This window comes from Astatotilapia calliptera, chromosome 1 (assembly GCF_964374335.1).
Source record: "Astatotilapia calliptera chromosome 1, fAstCal68.1, whole genome shotgun sequence".
Classification (NCBI taxonomy): domain Eukaryota; kingdom Metazoa; phylum Chordata; class Actinopteri; order Cichliformes; family Cichlidae; genus Astatotilapia; species Astatotilapia calliptera.
In genome coordinates, this window is record NC_137422.1 from 34,337,065 (window position 1) to 34,353,925 (window position 16,861).

A 16,861-nucleotide genomic window follows, 5' to 3' on the forward strand; every position below is an offset into this window, starting at 1 on the left:
TTTTTTTTTTAATTACTGATTGATGAAAAATGTGATCAAAATGTGCGCGTCCTCTGAGATGTTCCAGGTGTCACTGACAGTTTCAGGTGTGTTTGCAGTTTTTTTACCTAAAAGAAATGGCAGCAAAACACAGAAGAACTATGTGCTATTCTGGTGAATGTTCTGCTATGAAACGTAACATTCATGTAAATGTAAATGTAACTAAACACTAAAAGAAAGAGCAAAATGTATTCTGATAGAGCAACAATGGTTCAGTAGCATAAAATCTTTGAGGGACATGACAAAAGGTTGTTCTACAAATTCCCCAAATCTTATTTTGACTGAGAGTCTGTGGGATGTCCAATCCATAAAGGTCCAGGACTCAAAAAAATCCAGGATTTAAAGCTGCAAATGTCTACGTGCCTGATATTACAGGAAACCTTGAGAAGTTTTAAAGAGTTCATGAGTTTTAATATCTTGAAAATCCACATAGTAGCAGGCAAGTGGTTACTACCCATTTACCAAAGAACAACTAATAATAGCTAATCAAAAATAAGACACATAAGCATAATCAACTGATTTTTATTTTTTAATGTAAACCAATTAACAATACAATTCAAATAAAAAGATTAGCATTTACCATCATAAAAAAAACAACCTGTTATTGCATTTTGCACGCAACAACACTATCTCATCACAGGGATGTACACCATACAGATTGTCCCAATAGTTGCATAGTACAGGTGAGTCAAGTGTACTTGCTACTGACCACTGGTGTTAAGTGCAAAATTGTATGTACATAAGAACGTGCAGAGCCAGGGCCGGCGTCAATACACTATAAATTCAGCTGGTCCATTATAAAGCATTTAGTTCACACCTGTATCGAGTAACTCACACTTAAGTGTTATAGTAGAATCAGCTTTTATTCCTTAAACAACCACATTACAACCAAGTAGTGCTGGGAGGAGATGGTGTGCGTGACAAATACTAGTAAGGTAAGATTTTCTAACACCTTACAGTGCAAAGGTGTAAGGGGAAAAAAGGAACTGATTCCAACTTTGTAAAGTACAAACCAAGGTTCCTACTTTGTCATTGCACAAAATGTCACTTTTCCAGTCCTCAATTTGTTATGTTGATCAAGTGGTATGCTATATCATTTATTCACACCACTGAGAGTTAACATCACAGCAAAGGAAGTAACAGAGTGGCCAGTATCTCAGTAAAAATAGCAGCCACATGTCCTCCCTGCACTTGACTCGTTGTGCAGTTTCCTAATTTCTATTTCGTAAATGTAAGTGGAAAACCAAATCATTTCTATTTATGATCATACACCCACCCATCCATCCATCACTCACGCATGCACACACATACACACAAATAAATCTCCTGAGAAGTGATCACTACCACTTACTCTGACATTTAACATCTTTTCCTTTTACTACGGTTTCAAACAGTTAACAGTAAAATATCACCCAGGCTGTAGCATGTCAGTGAACACATACATTTTTAAAAGTGGAAAAAGAAAAATTGTCTTCCAGTTTAATTTTTTTCAGTACATAAGTGCGTCCATTATGTAGGCATCAGCAACACATAACACAGAAAATGAGGCCAACATATAGTATAAGCTTAATAAAATAACATAAGGCTGGACTAAAAGTTTGATTCTAATGGTGATCTGCTGTCATGTTATCGTGTCACAATAGTTAGTGTCTTCAACAAATAATGACAAATATATATATATATATATATAAATAAAATAAAGTAACTCTTAGTTGAATCATACCCTGAATGAGGCTCTAAATCAAAATGCTACATATCCATCTTTGAACACAAAAGTTTTTAACATAAATCCATATTTGAATTTTTCTCAACCACACCATGTTACTTAATGCATATCGAATAAAAAAAACTGAAATGCAAATGTCACATAATGACTTCTATGAAGTCCAAATGTAGTTAAATGTATCAAAGCACTTTATTCCATCTGCTCACAGCTGTGCCTTAAACAGCAGTGTGGCATTTGCCAACTAGAATACTAGTATGCTTCACTTTCTCCTTATCCAGTCCTGTCCAATGACCTTTTTTTTGTTTTGTTTTTTTTAAGGAGATGATGGCTTAGTCCTCCTCGGTTTGTCGCAGTTTTCTCAATTACAACTTGTAAAACGTAGTGACCTTTTATAGTGATTATTTGTGTTATTAATGAGTCCACTCAAAAACTATATCTTTCAGATTGTAAGTAGTTATTTTTGTTGAGACATGACTATTTATGTGGTGGCCATTTCATTTAGGAATAAAACTCAAATGTAATTTTAAAGAAAAAAAAATAGTTAATACTTCAGTGATCTGGGAATGTCATTGATAAAACAAGGTACAATTACTTCATGTAGCTGTTGGTTGATAACTGGGTAATGCAGATTCACCAAAGAGCTGAAACAGTAAGACTGTATAGCATATCTGTATGCATGTCATGCTTAGAGGGTTGCACAAGTAACTGCCTGATTACAAAAGACAGTAACCAGTTCACCCTTGGGTTAACAAGGGCATCATCCTAAATGTTGAATTAATCTGTTAGGAGCAGTAGTGTAGTTAGCATTTCACACAGTCCTATTTTTTTTAAGAAACAAAAGAAAAAAAGAATAAATAAAAAAAATAGGTCAAGCTTTGGGGTCACAGTGGATAAGGCTTGTTCTCACGTCCACCTGCATTTTCAAAGGGGGTTGAGCAATCTCAGTGCACGCAGTCCTGCATGAAGAGGTGTTTGGCTTTAGAGCTGGAAGTCCTCTAGCAGTGCAGCAGTGGAGCTGCGTGACAAAGAAGGCGTCAGGCACCAGTCATTAAAGTAAGCTGAAGCAGGAGCCAAGACTTTGTTAGATTTGAGTCACTGCACTGACATCACTGTATGGGGCAGGACGGGCCCTCAGAGCAGCAGCACCCAGAGGAGCCCATGGCTTTGGGTGGAATCAGGTCCAGGTCCTCATCGTCAGGGATCTCATCCAGGCGATAGCCATCCTGAAGCAGCTGCTTGCTCAAATCAGGATGGATCTGGAGAGCAAAGACAGAATATAAGTGAGATGTGATGCAACCAGAATAGTGTAACCACTTAAAAATAATGTTACTTAATGAATTTTTACATGGAAAGTCTGCCCCCCTCAAAATTACATATTTAAAGGCAAGTCTATCAAGGGCTGCTGCACTCTGTGAGAGGCTGTGCTCATGAAGTAGAACAGTTCATTTATTAAACAGAAGGCATATGATTTGATTCCCTGGCTCTTGATGAGTACCAGTCCATTTAGCACATAGTTTTGTAAGCCAGCTTGGAAGTGTTGTTATGTTATTTTGTTATGTTACTTTATTATATTCGTTTTGGAATGTAAATCTTTAAAAATCAATACAGCCTTGATCAAACTTAAAACACTAATGTCAGAAACATTGTGGTGACAATGTGGAAGTCATTCAGCTGTAATGTATCCATTATAGCTGACAACCTCTGAAGTCTTCTTTAGCAAACACTTCTGGGACATGTAAAAGTGTCCAAATTCATGATGGGGGTATCTACTTGCATCCTGCATGCTGGACAGTAAACTTGAAAGTGTCTAAAGCTTTTGTCACCAGAAAACCTTCAAAAAACCCACCAACCTCAAGAGGAAGGAACTGGAAGTGAAACATGCCAAGTTATTTCCAGATTTTATGACTCAGTCTCTGTATGTCTTGTTAGAATAGAACAAGACAGTTTGCCACAAGGTACAAACCAAGATAATAATCTTAAATCACGAGACTCAGTGCCTGGGAAAGACAAATAACAGAAGTAAAACTTATCCTTTATTCTCACATTTATTCACAAATGTACTCAGTACATGTCGTTTCTAGCATGCGTACAAATTCAAACAAAAAACAATTTGCTACCAGTTGTGAATGTCTGATGCATTTCTGGTGCAGCTGTAAATGAGCTGCTTGCTGAATGACCTTTGTTGGCATAATAATCATGTGCTTCAGCCAATACCTTTTTGATTAGCCTTATCTCGTGCTTTCTTGCTTTGTGGTAAGTCTCTCTTCTGTATTCATTGAGAGATTTGAATGCTAATGAAGAAAAAAAATTCCCAAGGTTGCATGTAATTTGGTGGTGCAAAGGGTAGTGTGTTCAGTGGTCTCGTTTCAGTGGTGTGTGCTGACAAGTCAATCCAATGTGTTTGTGAAAAAAGCACCAAAGCACCAAGGCAGGGAGCTAAAATTAAAACAAAAATCAAAAAGCCAGATTTGATAAGAACATAAACTATAGTTCAGCATGCTGTGGCTAAAAGTCACCCAACCAGTTTGACACAATGCTAACAGATTCGAAGAGAATCTAAAAAATGTCCTGTGGAAATAACTCACCTCAGCTGAAGAGTATCCAGAGGAATACTGCTCAAAATCAATCTCCTCATCACTGTTAAGACATGAAGGACAGATTCTTCATAACTTAGGAGGCACAATTTTAGAAAGCAAATTGAGAACCCAGTGAAGAAAATTAAGGTTAGACTGAATTACAGAAAATGGGCCTGTTTTAATTTAACAGTTAGGAAAATACTTGTACAGACCAAGTTATTAAACGCTATTCATTATAGTAACTTTACTTATATGCATACATGCTGTTGCCTTTGGACTACATTCGTATATTCTGTGTTACAGTTTATATCAAATTCATTATCGATCGCACATCATGAGTGTACTTTATAATCTGGCTTCTTGGCCTTCATTAGCCCAGAAGCACTGGTATACTTTCTATTTACAAAACTATACTGGACAAATACCCACATCTTATTCTATGTAATCGCTTGTCTTTTACAAACAGCTGCTGTGATTTTACCTCTTCTAGATTCCTCCACTTTTAAGGACCCAAACACCAATCATAATGCACTATATGTTAATGTTTTGAGCTTGCTGGAAGAGTTCAAAACTCCTATAAATAAATATCAAACCTAACAGTGCAACTGTAATTTATGAAGTGTTCTGGTTTGTTTAATATTTGAAATGGTGTGCTTTCTCTTTGACGATTTGAAAAAGACATTGCCTTATGATTTCATATAAACGTAAATTTACACATACATAAATAAATTCAGTCATTTTGATGTGTAAAATTCAACTGTCTACTAAAAGCCTTTTGACTTTTTTTAACAGGTTTACATTTTAGATTGTAGATTGTAGAGTATAGGTTTACAGACACTAACCTGAATTGGTAAGATATGACATATGGTGGGTTAGACATCATGTGGTTATTTAACGTCTAAATGAGTTTAACATCTTGATTCATCTTACATTCTTTGGACAGAGTTAAGTAGGTAAGGATTTGAATGATAACACCAGACCGTTAGTCCTTAGTGTACTACTGTTTTAACCTAATAACATGAATACCAGGTTTGACCATACCTGTCTGAGTCAATTGCAACCAAAGTATCCTCAGCGTGCTGACTCAAAGCAGCATAGCCCTTGTTATATTTCACCATCCTAAAAAACAAACAAACAAACAAACCCAAAAGACAACCAGAAACAACATTAGAATAATAAATCACAGTTCATCTTCATTATGCTGACATCACAAAAAGCTGCTTCCTCTGATATTCTTTTCTTCTGACCTCTTGGCTCCCTGTCTGGGCTGGTGCGTCACTGGAGGCCCCGGTGAGAGAGCTTTCTTCTTCAGCGCTTTCCTCGCCATCTCCCTGTGTTTCTCTTGAGATAACAAAAGAAATTTTTGTTAGGGCAGAACTGACCATAGAGGGAGTGGAGAATGAAAGTAAACACTGACAGTTTACACAGGCAGAAAAATTTAACCTATATAACCTATAACCCATTTTCATAACACCTACGAATTTCATAGTGAGTCAGACTAAAAACACTCCTATGCACTTTTAAAAATAAATTGAGATGTATGAACCATTGACTAGAAAAGTTTTGTATCCAATGAAATGTCTAACATCTATTTAGTTAATAAGTAACATGACTTTGGATATAAAGAACATCCCAGGGAGAGGCAGACTGGCAGTGGTTTACCACTCTGCGAAAAACATAAGATGAGAGTCTTATTGTACATTGTACGGGGTATCATTACAAGATTTAGAAAATCCAAAAGAAACTCTGTGCAAGGGACAGGGCCCCAAAAAAAGACTAGGCTAAGATCTTCAGGCCCCTAGGCAGGACTGCATTAAAACAAACAAACAACAACAAAAAAAAAAAAAAAGAAGAGGAAGATATTTTGTGGCTAAGTTAAGCTGAGAGTGCCCAACAGTGTCATATGACTCAGGATTTGTTTTCCTGCTAGGTGCACATTCAACACAATTCATGCACATCAGCATAAATCACCTCATAAAAACAACAATCACAGGAGGACTGGTGACCTACAGACAGAGATAAAATTGACGTGTTTATGCCACCAACTGTTTGAGGTGAGGAAATACTTACGTAGTTTGAGATGGATGGCTGGCGCTCTGGACATGATGTAAGGTCCTCTTTTTTCCACAGGCCTGATGCCGCCATCTATGCTCTTAGGTCTTGTGCCACTACTTGGCCCCTCAAGTTTCAAAAATTGAAAGCACAATCAGTATCTTACTTAATAAATTACTCAATCATCAGCTTCACTGTCAAAATACAATGTACTGTACAATGAAATGAAGTGACTGTCCTTTATATGGTGAAAATCACTGAAAAGATAAAATGGTTTACATGTTACAATAACAGGGTGGAACAAAAGGACAGAACAAGATATACAGCACCGTGTAAAGTCTTGAAACACCACTCATTTTTTTAAAGTATTTTGATTCCAAGAAGCTGTCTTCTAATCTTTTCACATGTCTTGAGCAACAGTTCTCTCAGCTTTTGAAGGTCTTTCAAAGTTTTTCAAAACCACTTCACACAGACTTATGAAACATTCAACCATGAAAAACACTTAACTTAAGGTATAAAATAGTGTTGCATCTACATATAAGAGAAACCATAAGAAAAACCAATTTCTTATCAGTAGCCTGTTACAAAAAACACATTTGTTCAAAAACTCCACTGACTTCACCAACAAGGTCCGCAAACTTGCACTCATTCCAGATTAAACCATAGGGTCCTTTGATGTTGTCTACCTTTTCGTTTGTATACCTACCTACAACCGAGGCATTGGAGACAGTCATTAAATGAGTATAGTAAGAGTAAAGAAAGTTCCTTACACAACAGAACCAGCTTTACAATCAGATTTGCACTGCAGTACACTTTTGCCTTACCACCACATGTATCAAAAACAATTAGAATTGCTACAGACATAAGCACGGATGTACCATGGGCTCCCCCTATAACCCATTGTACATAACCTTTACACAGAGGAAGTGGAAATTAAAGCTTTGGGCTCCTTCAAAGGGATAACACCTAGCCACTGGTACTGATACATGGATGACAACTGGGTCAAAAAACAAGTAGAAGCCTATACCAAACAAATCAACAGTGGATAAAAACAAGGTTCACCAGGGAGGATACGAAGCATAATAGGTTATTGTCCCTGGTCTGTGCTGTGATCATTGTCCCTGGTCTGTGCTGTGATCATTGAGGAGGATAGAAGCCTAAACCTTTAAGTTTACTGGAAACACACACTTTCCACCAGCCACTGGAACACAAACTTGGGATAGCCAGCACTCTATAGCACCGACAGAAAGAAAAGTAATATAGGTGTGTAAAGAAAGCTCTTAAAACATGCGGTTATCCCAGTTGGACTTTTGTCAAATCAGCAAAGATGCATATGAATGAATGCCAGTCACCAACCAGGAAGAAAGAATCAAAACTGTAACAGCACTGCTGTATTTTATGTAGCAGGTTTGTCACAGAAACTCAGGAGGATTTTCTCCCAACATGGCTTCCCAGTGTATTTCAGACCAAGCAACAGCCTTATTTTCATGCACACTTGCACAAGTTTAAAAAAAAAAAATCACTGCAACTATTTCCCATTTTTGCAGAACAATATACAGAAATGAGAAGCTACCCAAGACAATTGCACAGTACTGTACATCAGTCAAATATTATTGTAATTAATCATCTTTTTAGAAAAATATCCTAGTGCTATTATTTACAAAACAGAAATAGAAACTGAATTAATTAGTTAATATGTTTAATATTGCAACGAATCTCGTTTGGATTCATTTTTGATTTAGCTCCAGCTCCTCCCCAGGGCTGTCTATTACATTGCAGCAGCCAAAGAATATAAGAGAAATTAAAAACTATAGTTTTAGTCCTTTCGATTTGCAAAAACAGCTATACTTCTGATAATTTTTCATTTCACTCACTCTCCATTAATTTCTCCCACACTTATTAAGGTCTATCAACGAAGTCTTGTTCATCCTTATAATGATTTTGAAATGATTTCCCAATTAGCGAAATGTCAAAAATCAAACGCTAAGCTAGTTAGCTATCCTCCCCCGTTAGCTAGGTTTAGCTGACATTACCGACAAACCCTGCGAATCCTGCTGTGCCTCCAGCAGGGAGTCCTTCTCCGGCTCCTCCAAAATGTCGTTCATCATCTTGGCTTTAGTTGTCACAGTTTACGCCGCAACACACCCATGTTGACAGCTGCCCCATTGGGAAGGGACTTTTAGTCCATAAGCAAACAGGAACTTCTGTTAGCTAGCTGTGCTCTCGCGGGACAGGTTTCATACTACTTCCGGGAATCAGAAACTTCAAAATAAAACCCTGCTCGACTCGAGAATGTTTCCTTAAATGGTTTATAAAATCATGAAGTACGACAAAGCAGCCCGGCCCAGCTTATTAAGAAAATTGCGGATAAATATTAAAGGGGCCTTAAATGTGTCACTAAACTGTCATAATACTAGACTGTCATATTTGCCAATTAATGTTCACGGTTCACGTGAAACTAAACGAAAGTTTTTTCAAGCAGTTTCAAGCAATGACTTGGTTTCAAGTTACAGTAATACAATAAATACATTAAGCAAAAATGAATAAGATACACGTATCAATTTAAATATATTATTTACGCAAATATATAGTTACAACCAGGATGATTTCTAGCCTCTCATCGCCACCTGATGGGCAAAAATAAGAGCCCAGAGAGAGGTCTAAAACGGTTGTGACCAAGTGAAAAATAAAAAGTCTACATTTGTATTACATATACACCTAAATATCTGGATAGAAATATTTTATTATTAAAAATAACTTTGGAGTTTTAACATAGCATATCTAAACTAGGTTTCTTTAGAAAGCAAGAGGAGCAAAAGGAAACACTTAAAATTCTTTAACTTGGGAATTACTTTAAAAATTACATTTTCATTAGGGTTTCATCTGTGTATATAATATATAAAAATATGAGAATGAGAAACAGTTCAAAATACAAATTAATTGCTCTCTTTGAGATGTAATTACTAGCCCAGCTCTGCATAGTCTACAGTCAGGATCTGCAGCCATCAGGGAGTCTTCTGATTCACTAAAATGGATTTTGCTCACACACTTCTTTTGCTCCTTTGATCGTCTTCAGCCTCCTGTTTGCTTGCGACCCTGGAGGTTTTGGAGTGGGGTTTTTTTTTTGTTGTTTGTTTTTTTTTATTTATAGGCAATAAACATGGGTACTGTAAGGACTGACTAAAATCTAAAACACTGGTTCATCGAATTCATCATGACCATCCGTTTAAAAAAAAAAAAATGCTACAGTTCCTATCCTTTTAAATAGAGTTCAGCTGGTTATTATCTATTCTTCACATCAGATATTTATGAAGGTGTAATTAAGTACATCAAAGGATGTATTAGTCATAGACAAAGAACAAGCACACATCATCAATTTCTGGTTTATTTATAAGGTCCATTATTTTGTACACCACAGGACAGCTAGGATTTAAACAATATTGGCAATTCAGCATGGAGAGAATCGGGAAAGCTCATCTCTTTATACATCTAATAACCTGAGGAAAGAGAAACAAAACAAGTTTGCAATTGAAAGTACGTAACGGGCCACATAATCTGCAATAATATTGTGCAATAAAGTAGAACAGCATGCAAATGCACAGTTCGAGGTAGCACTGGGCAGCATCAGTTACTAATGCCTGAAGCAATTCTTTTTAAAATCCACACTGCCCATCCAGGTAACATGCTGCAGTATGGTGCAGTCTCACCTTGATAATCTACAACTTGTCAATTCCCAGCTCTTCTGGTGTTGAAATGCCGAGTTCTGTGAGGGTGGGCTTTAGCTCTTGGATCAGGTAGGGATAGATGTCTTTATGGGGGCCTGCTTTGTCCTAAGATAAAGATAAAAATGTGATCAGCTGTAAGGCACAAAAAAATCCTAACAAGGTGTACATCCAATTGTAATCTCAAAGACTACGATTTATGTGACTTCATTTCCTCTAATGGCATATTTTATTGAAATGAGTCTTACACACCTTGACAGCTTCAAGGATGCGGATGGCACTGGCCAGGTCGTTCAGCCTCCGACAAGCTCTTAATGCCGAATCCAAGATCTTGGGTTCAGGTACCAAATCATATCCAATTAGGGTGTTCATTCCTGTGTGTGTGTTTAGTTTACAGAAGTAGCAACGTCATTTTAAAGTTATGATTTTTAGAGTAACCCTCATTTGAACTATAACAATACAAAAATAATCCACTCAAAGTCACCTTTCCTGAGTTCCCAAGCATCTAAGTCAGGCTTGCTGAAGTAAGTGACCCAACGGGAATCAAACTCCTCATCTGTCTCCACCTTTCCATGGGAGTAGCACCTGGAGGCCAAGGGAGCTTGAAAAAAGGATTCAATAAATAAGTTTCAAGGACATACTTGTATTACATACATACATAAATAATACAGTTTAAAACTGAACTAATTTGGACTTAAAAAAACATACATTTATTTTTTTTGTTACCCGAGACAAAGAAAGTTCTAAAACACTGTATTGTACTTAAAGTAAATAAAACATTCCAGGTCCTTAATCAAACATACACACAGTGACATTTTAAACTTTTGGAACACACTGTAAAATTACCTGCATCTACAAATGAACAGGAAGTGCATCTTGGTGCTGAACCATAGTAATAAACATTTACCTTTTTAAATAGATATCAAAAGCATTTTTAACAAACAATATATTTTAAAACAATATGTTCATTTTGCTGTTAAACTGATTTTTTTTCCACAGTACTCAAAGCCCCACTGCTCTTCGCATGGCCTTATCATTAACAGTGCTGCTTCTTATCACTTTTCACTCTGGCTGAATGCAACCTCAGAGGCTTTTGAACAAGGGTACATTGTCAAAAACCTTCTAATTCCTTTTCATTTCTACTCTGGTATGAAATTGCATTTTATACACAGAAACAGAACTCAAAGTACTGTACCAAAGTTATAAATTCCAGCGGCATTACAGAAAGAGTGAAAACACGCACAACAGTAGTCGTTACACATTTTGAGGGAGTAAAGTGAAATAGGGTCATGCAATTTATTGCTACATCGCCTTGATCACAGTAGCTGGTGTTTGCGTGTACATTTGAAGACGTAAACGAGTTTGGTTTCAGTTTCTTTATTTCCAGTGTAGGAAGCCAGCAAACTAAGAATTTGTCGTAGAGAGGAGGTCACTGAACAAACTGTTATGCATTATGGATAATCCAGATGACCCTCTGCACCGCTTACTGGACAGGCAGCAGAGCACCTTCTTAAACTAACTGAAGGACAGATAGTGAAAACCACTTCTACCAAATACTGTAATGCCTCCATTTATTTAGTCCAACAATCCTGAATAATGATTAACTTTTTACATAGCACTCATTAATGTTCTAAACCCGTCTGCCATATACCGTCAACTAACATTAGATGACCTGCACAGGTGAGCTCGGGTCGGTTATTTCAGGAGAACAGCAGCATTAAAAAGGCCAAAAATACATACTCATGGTGTAAATCTTAGATCAAACTCTGTAGCATTGTGATTTGCATTCAATTTTGACCATAGTTCAACGTGTTGATATGAGCTGCGTGCAAACTGCGGTCGCTGACTCTCTCAAACAAACCGAGGAGGGTCATCGCAAGGTCGTGACTTTTACGCTTTAATTCACTTCGCGCCTCAATATTTAAATCACACAACGAAAGGTGAAAACACCAGACTATTTTAATTTCAGACCCTTAAACACAGCAGGTCACAACTTTAATTCAATGTCACCCCATGTTAGCTTCTAGCTACATACAAGCACACAGGGTTAGCTAAGCTAGCTGGGTAGCTATACGAGCCCATTTTACTTAATTTATCACACAGTTTGTTTAATTTCAAGTAAGGTGCAAAGCAGACGGTCCTACCTGAGTAGCAGGGTCGTGACCGAGTCAGACTCCGCGCTCCTGAAGCTGACAGTCGGAAAACGGCACGGAACATGTTACCGCACTGGATACTAACCGTCCTGTACGTGCTAGAAAGGGGTACTCTGGACCTACGGAAGGACACGACGAGGGCGCCATGGTCACGTGACTGAACGAAGCCAGCCGAATGCCTCCTCCAGGCCGTTGCCGTGAGCGATTTGTTTTTTGTTGTTTTTTTGTTTTTTGTTGTTGTTGTTTTTTTGTTTGGGTTTTTTTGCTACTATAAAGTAATATATAAATATATTGATTTAACAATAAAATTTCTAAAAAGAATTTTTTTCTTCTTGCTCATTTATATTTTTTTCATTTTAGTTTCCATTTTATTTTTAGTTTCGTTTTCCAATTATGGAAAATTAGTATTATGCCCAATATAGTCATATATGCAGAAATAAAAGTTATTACAGTTTTATATTTTCGAATTTTGCGTTGAATTTTTGCTTTCACTTATCTTCTTTTGGCTGCTTCCTTTAGGGGTCGCCATAGCTGAGTATCGATGCTCACAATATCCCGATCATCCTCCTCTGTGAGCCCAATCCTCTGCATGTACTCCTTCACTAAATACACGAATCTTCTCCGTGGTCATCCTCCTTTCCACCTGTCTGGCAGTTCCATCTTCGAAATCATTTGTCCGTCCCATAATTACATCAGTTAAGCAGAGGTTTGGCTAGCAAACTAGTTTGGCTTCATAAGCTAAACTAGTTTAATAGTTTTATATATTAGACTAGTAAACTAATTTAATAGTGGAGTAGACTAGTAAATTACTAAACTAAAATTCATATTTCAAGTTGGTACAGTGTAACACCACTGGTAATGGCCTATAACACCAGCAGAGGGAGCTGTTGGTTTTAAAATATAGTCTTTAGCCCTCTGGTTGTAACAGCACGAGTAATTTTCTAGTATGGCTGCAGGTGCAGCCCAAGTCAAAGAAGTGGAAGATGTCAATGCAAAACACAAATGATCAAATACTTTAGAGTTTTCAAATACTGATTTATGTGGGGGTTGTCTGTAGTCACATGACAGGCCTTTGCTGTGGATGTAACTAAGGTACAGTGGATCACTCTGTCATGTGTTGATTCAAGTTTGTGTGTGTGTGTGTGTGTGTGTGTGTGTGTGTGTGTGTGTGTGTGTGTGTGTGTTCTTAGTGACGCGGTGAACTGTAATCCCCCCTAAGCCCAGAGCACCACAGTAGATGTCCATTAGTGTAATGTGTTGCTGCACATCTTTCCTTCTCTGTCTCTGCCTGTCTCTTTCTATCTTTCTCTATCCGAGTCAGGCTTTTATTTTCTTCTTTTCTCTGTAAATATCCATGTTGACGTTGTATGTTTAGGCATTTAGCCTCAATTTCAGAATTCCTTTAAACATGTAATTATAAGCTCCCTGACCTCTGACCTCACCATGGAACAGCAGCAGAAAAAAAAACATTTTCTTAAATTGGATTTACACAGAACATTCATGTTCCCATATGAGTTTGAAATGATATTAGACTCTTATAAGAGTCTTTACAATTTAAGTTACTGTTCTTATGTAAAGTCATCTGGAATAAGAATAGAAATTCAAAAATTCACCATAAAGTGAAAAATGAGATGATACAGATATCATGAAACCTCAAAATGTTTCCAAGAAGCCAAAACTTCTGAGTTCATTTATTCTCTTAAGCCTATCTCTTGAGCCTACCCCAGCTCATAGGGCAAGGGGTGGAGTACACTGTTCAACTATTCCAGATAAAATCCATACATGTCACTGTGGCTCTGATTCCTTGCATAACAATTATTGTACTTTATTCTGAAGAAAGACATAAAAAATACAGAATCTGAAAATGCTACTACAATTGTTAACCAACTCACACACTCAGATTAGGTGTTAACTTGTGTGTAGTGTAACACTGCAGACATTTAACGCCATTACTCAAACTGTTTTCTCACCACTTCCACTCTGTTCCAAAAAAAGGAAGAAAACTCAGTATGATTCTACAGTTATGATAGTTTTATTGGCATTTTCCAAGGTTTTATTTTACAGTGATGGTCACAGTTTGGAAAGGTAAAGAGACATGAAACAAAGAGTGGCACCATTGCAGATAAATACGGGTCCCTCCTCTGTGTGGCCTACATAGTAGCATGCGGTTTCCATGTTGGGGTATATTTGCTTGTTTAACTGAATTAATTTGTGTTTTCTAGCAGCAGATGGACATGCATAATACGTTTAATGCACTACTTTATATTGCTAGGGTTGGATCATGAATAAATTGTAGCATGGTACGTGAATAAGTTGTTGGATTGATTGCTTGACCTCTGACCTCCATCAAAGCCTCACATCCTTGTACATTCACTGTGATTAATGCTAATATTTGTCTGATTATCAATGATGCTATTCAGACCATAAGAAACTGCAGTTGTTCACCTACACACCAAGCCTTATAAGCGGTGGCTTTTATAGATTTCAATGCATTAAACAAACATTTTGCTTTTGTTTTTAAATGGTCAGATTTCGCTCCCTGAGGAAAAATACTTGTTCTATACAGTTTAAATGGCATTATATTCTTTTAAGACTGCTCTGTTAATTGAGTTGATAAAATACCAGTGTATAGTCTTGACCAGAAAGCCACATCTTCATCCAAATGGCCCAGACACTTGGTCAACTATGGCCATTAAATGTATTTAAACAGTAGCCTTGGTAATAAACAGTAAAGGCTGCATGTTCATTTGGTAACTTCAAATCAGTGTGGCCTTATTGGTACTGTAGCATCACAACATCTTAACTGTTGAATACACTGTGTGACAACACCAGAATACTGATATGAGTGAAGGACATTTTGAAACGGGGGGTACATACAACTTATCTTACACATATACTTTTTTTTTTAAAAAAAAGAAAGAATGATGAAGAAAACAGGACACGTGATCTAAATCACTGAAACCATTAAAGAAACACTATGTACAGCATGGAAAGAGTTTGACTGGTGGTTGTGTAACTATTTTTTTTTTAAACAAAATTAGATGAGCAACATCACAGAACAACACTGACAACAAGGACTGGAAGTGATGCAGGAGTTGGATGGGCGAGCAGAGCAACGTGTGATATGTGCATGTGTGCAAAACTCTATCAGTATCACAATAAAAGCATAATTTTGCAGTGCCTGCTACTAAGCAAAGGAAGAGGGCGCCAGGTGTCGATGTTAAGGGCAGGGATAGGTTTGGTTGAGGGTTTCTTTTTTTGTTTGTTTTTGTTTGTTTTTTTGGGGGGGGTGGGGGTTAGGGTGACATGGATTAAATAGGGTGAAAGCACTTTTCGCTGTAGTTTAGCCACTGCCCAACATCTTTGTGGCACGCTGGTTGGCCTCATCAATCCTGGTCTTGTTGGAATCAGCCTGAAAGAAAGAAGCACCAACTGTTATAGAGCTCAGGTAGGAAAATGTGGTCAAACCAGTGCTAAAGATTGGAGAGGGGCAAATTAAATGAAGATACTGAATGGATGGATAAAGTATGCAATGGCACGTGAATCAGGAATTCCCCATTAGTGTGTGAAATCGGGGCTAAATCTGATCAAAGTCAGCACAACTGGTTTATATCTGCTGTTATATACCCTGATGCCAAGCCTGTAATCCATTAGCCAACTTCTGTTTTTTCTATACAGTTATATTTTGCACGTATTTTTGTGTTTTATTTGCATTACATAAAATTCCAGCAATGGAACGGTCCAACTACACGTTCTGATTTTAATTCCTTTTTTCGATTTCTGTCTTTTTCTTCTTCTTTTTTTTTTAATGTTTTGAGAAATTATAACCTAATGAGTCAGTCTAGATATATTTCAAAGCGTCATTTTTGAAGCTGACTTGTTTCCATCAAACATCATATATATTTATTATACAGATATAAAACACCATCCCATATCAAATAAACTGAATACTGTTCATGGTAGTGGCATAAAAAGCTCTGACTGTACACTACCTTGTCCATGATCCTGTCAATCTGGCGGTTCTGCGTGTCAATCTCCTGACCCATGTCCAGGGCCATGTGACGCAGGTTGCCAATGATGCCGCCCACCTGCTCCAGGTTCTCATCCATCTCATTCTCCCGAGCATCATTTGTTACCCTGAAAAATTCACAAGGTTGAAGTGAGACTGCTTATTGGCTTAAGGTCAATGGGAGCTGTTGTTGGATTGTGCTGGAGAGCATTTTAATGGAGTTAAATTGCTTCCTAAAAACATGTAATATTAATTTTAAAAAGCCCTTATCCAATCCTTATTCCTTACTAAAAGGTCTTATTCATGCAGCCCCTCAGTTTATCCATTGTCTGTGAGTCATTGTAACTCATTTGCCTCTACAGGAGGGTTTCTTTAAGTCTGGTGTGTTCTGTTTGACTGCCTCTTGCAAACCAAAGGTTTAAATAGAAGGCAGTCGGGTTTCTACCTGTGAGGAATTTCTGCTCTCACTGAAATCATATAGACAGAAAAGTAGAAAAGCCTGCCCTACTGGCACAAAGGAAATACCTGTACATGCTCTAACTTAAAATATTAGCATTATTGGTGACCATTTTCTACTGTGAAGT

General features: G+C 37.3%; 3 protein-coding genes across 4 annotated transcripts in view; all 3 read right to left on the minus strand.

Annotated features, from left to right (window-relative positions):
* Window positions 1–545: 545 nt before the first annotated feature.
* On the minus strand, window positions 546–8,646 carry fam219b (family with sequence similarity 219 member B). The gene is made up of 7 exons (XM_026174487.2): window positions 8,427–8,646; window positions 6,412–6,520; window positions 5,589–5,682; window positions 5,383–5,460; window positions 4,351–4,402; window positions 2,871–3,021; window positions 546–2,780 (listed from the first exon to the last, which is right to left on the minus strand). The coding sequence occupies exons 1-6, from the start codon at window positions 8,499–8,501 to the stop codon at window positions 2,872–2,874; spliced, it is 558 nt and encodes a 185-aa protein (XP_026030272.1). The 5' UTR covers window positions 8,502–8,646; the 3' UTR covers window positions 546–2,780; window position 2,871.
* A 1,114-nt stretch (window positions 8,647–9,760) lies between these two features.
* On the minus strand, window positions 9,761–12,446 carry cox5ab (cytochrome c oxidase subunit 5Ab). Its single transcript, XM_026174519.2, has 5 exons — window positions 12,260–12,446; window positions 10,600–10,716; window positions 10,368–10,489; window positions 10,101–10,223; window positions 9,761–9,890 (listed from the first exon to the last, which is right to left on the minus strand). The coding sequence occupies exons 1-4, from the start codon at window positions 12,330–12,332 to the stop codon at window positions 10,110–10,112; spliced, it is 426 nt and encodes a 141-aa protein (XP_026030304.1). The 5' UTR covers window positions 12,333–12,446; the 3' UTR covers window positions 9,761–9,890; window positions 10,101–10,109.
* Window positions 12,447–14,276: 1,830 nt separating this feature from the next.
* Window positions 14,277–16,861, minus strand: part of LOC113026071 (synaptosomal-associated protein 25-B) — a 42,644-nt gene continuing 40,059 nt past the window's right edge. For both annotated transcript variants that reach the window (XM_026174499.2, XM_026174506.2), the window contains exons 7-8: window positions 16,261–16,405; window positions 14,277–15,680 (exon numbers count right to left, since the gene is read on the minus strand). In XM_026174499.2, the coding sequence (XP_026030284.1) occupies window positions 15,612–15,680; window positions 16,261–16,405 (214 nt within the window). In that variant the 3' untranslated portion in view covers window positions 14,277–15,611. The remainder of the gene's footprint in view (window positions 15,681–16,260; window positions 16,406–16,861) is intronic.

Bases quoted from the DNA above. Each gene is read 5' to 3' on its own strand.
- fam219b (XM_026174487.2), bottom strand. From the start codon at position 8,501: ATGATGAACGACATTTTGGAGGAGCCGGAGAAGGACTCCCTGCTGGAG. The intron at 5,461-5,588 runs GTCAGAAGAAAA...TTTGTTTTTTAG, and splicing joins CCCAGACAGGGAGCCAAGAG to GATGGTGAAATATAACAAGG. The intron at 4,403-5,382 runs GTATGGTCAAAC...ATGTCTTAACAG, and splicing joins GTTGCAATTGACTCAGACAG to TGATGAGGAGATTGATTTTG.
- cox5ab (XM_026174519.2), bottom strand. From the start codon at position 12,332: ATGTTCCGTGCCGTTTTCCGACTGTCAGCTTCAGGAGCGCGGAGTCTG. The intron at 10,717-12,259 runs GTAGGACCGTCT...CCTTTTTTCAAG, and splicing joins GTCACGACCCTGCTACTCAG to CTCCCTTGGCCTCCAGGTGC. The intron at 10,490-10,599 runs GTGACTTTGAGT...ACACACACACAG, and splicing joins TGCTTGGGAACTCAGGAAAG to GAATGAACACCCTAATTGGA.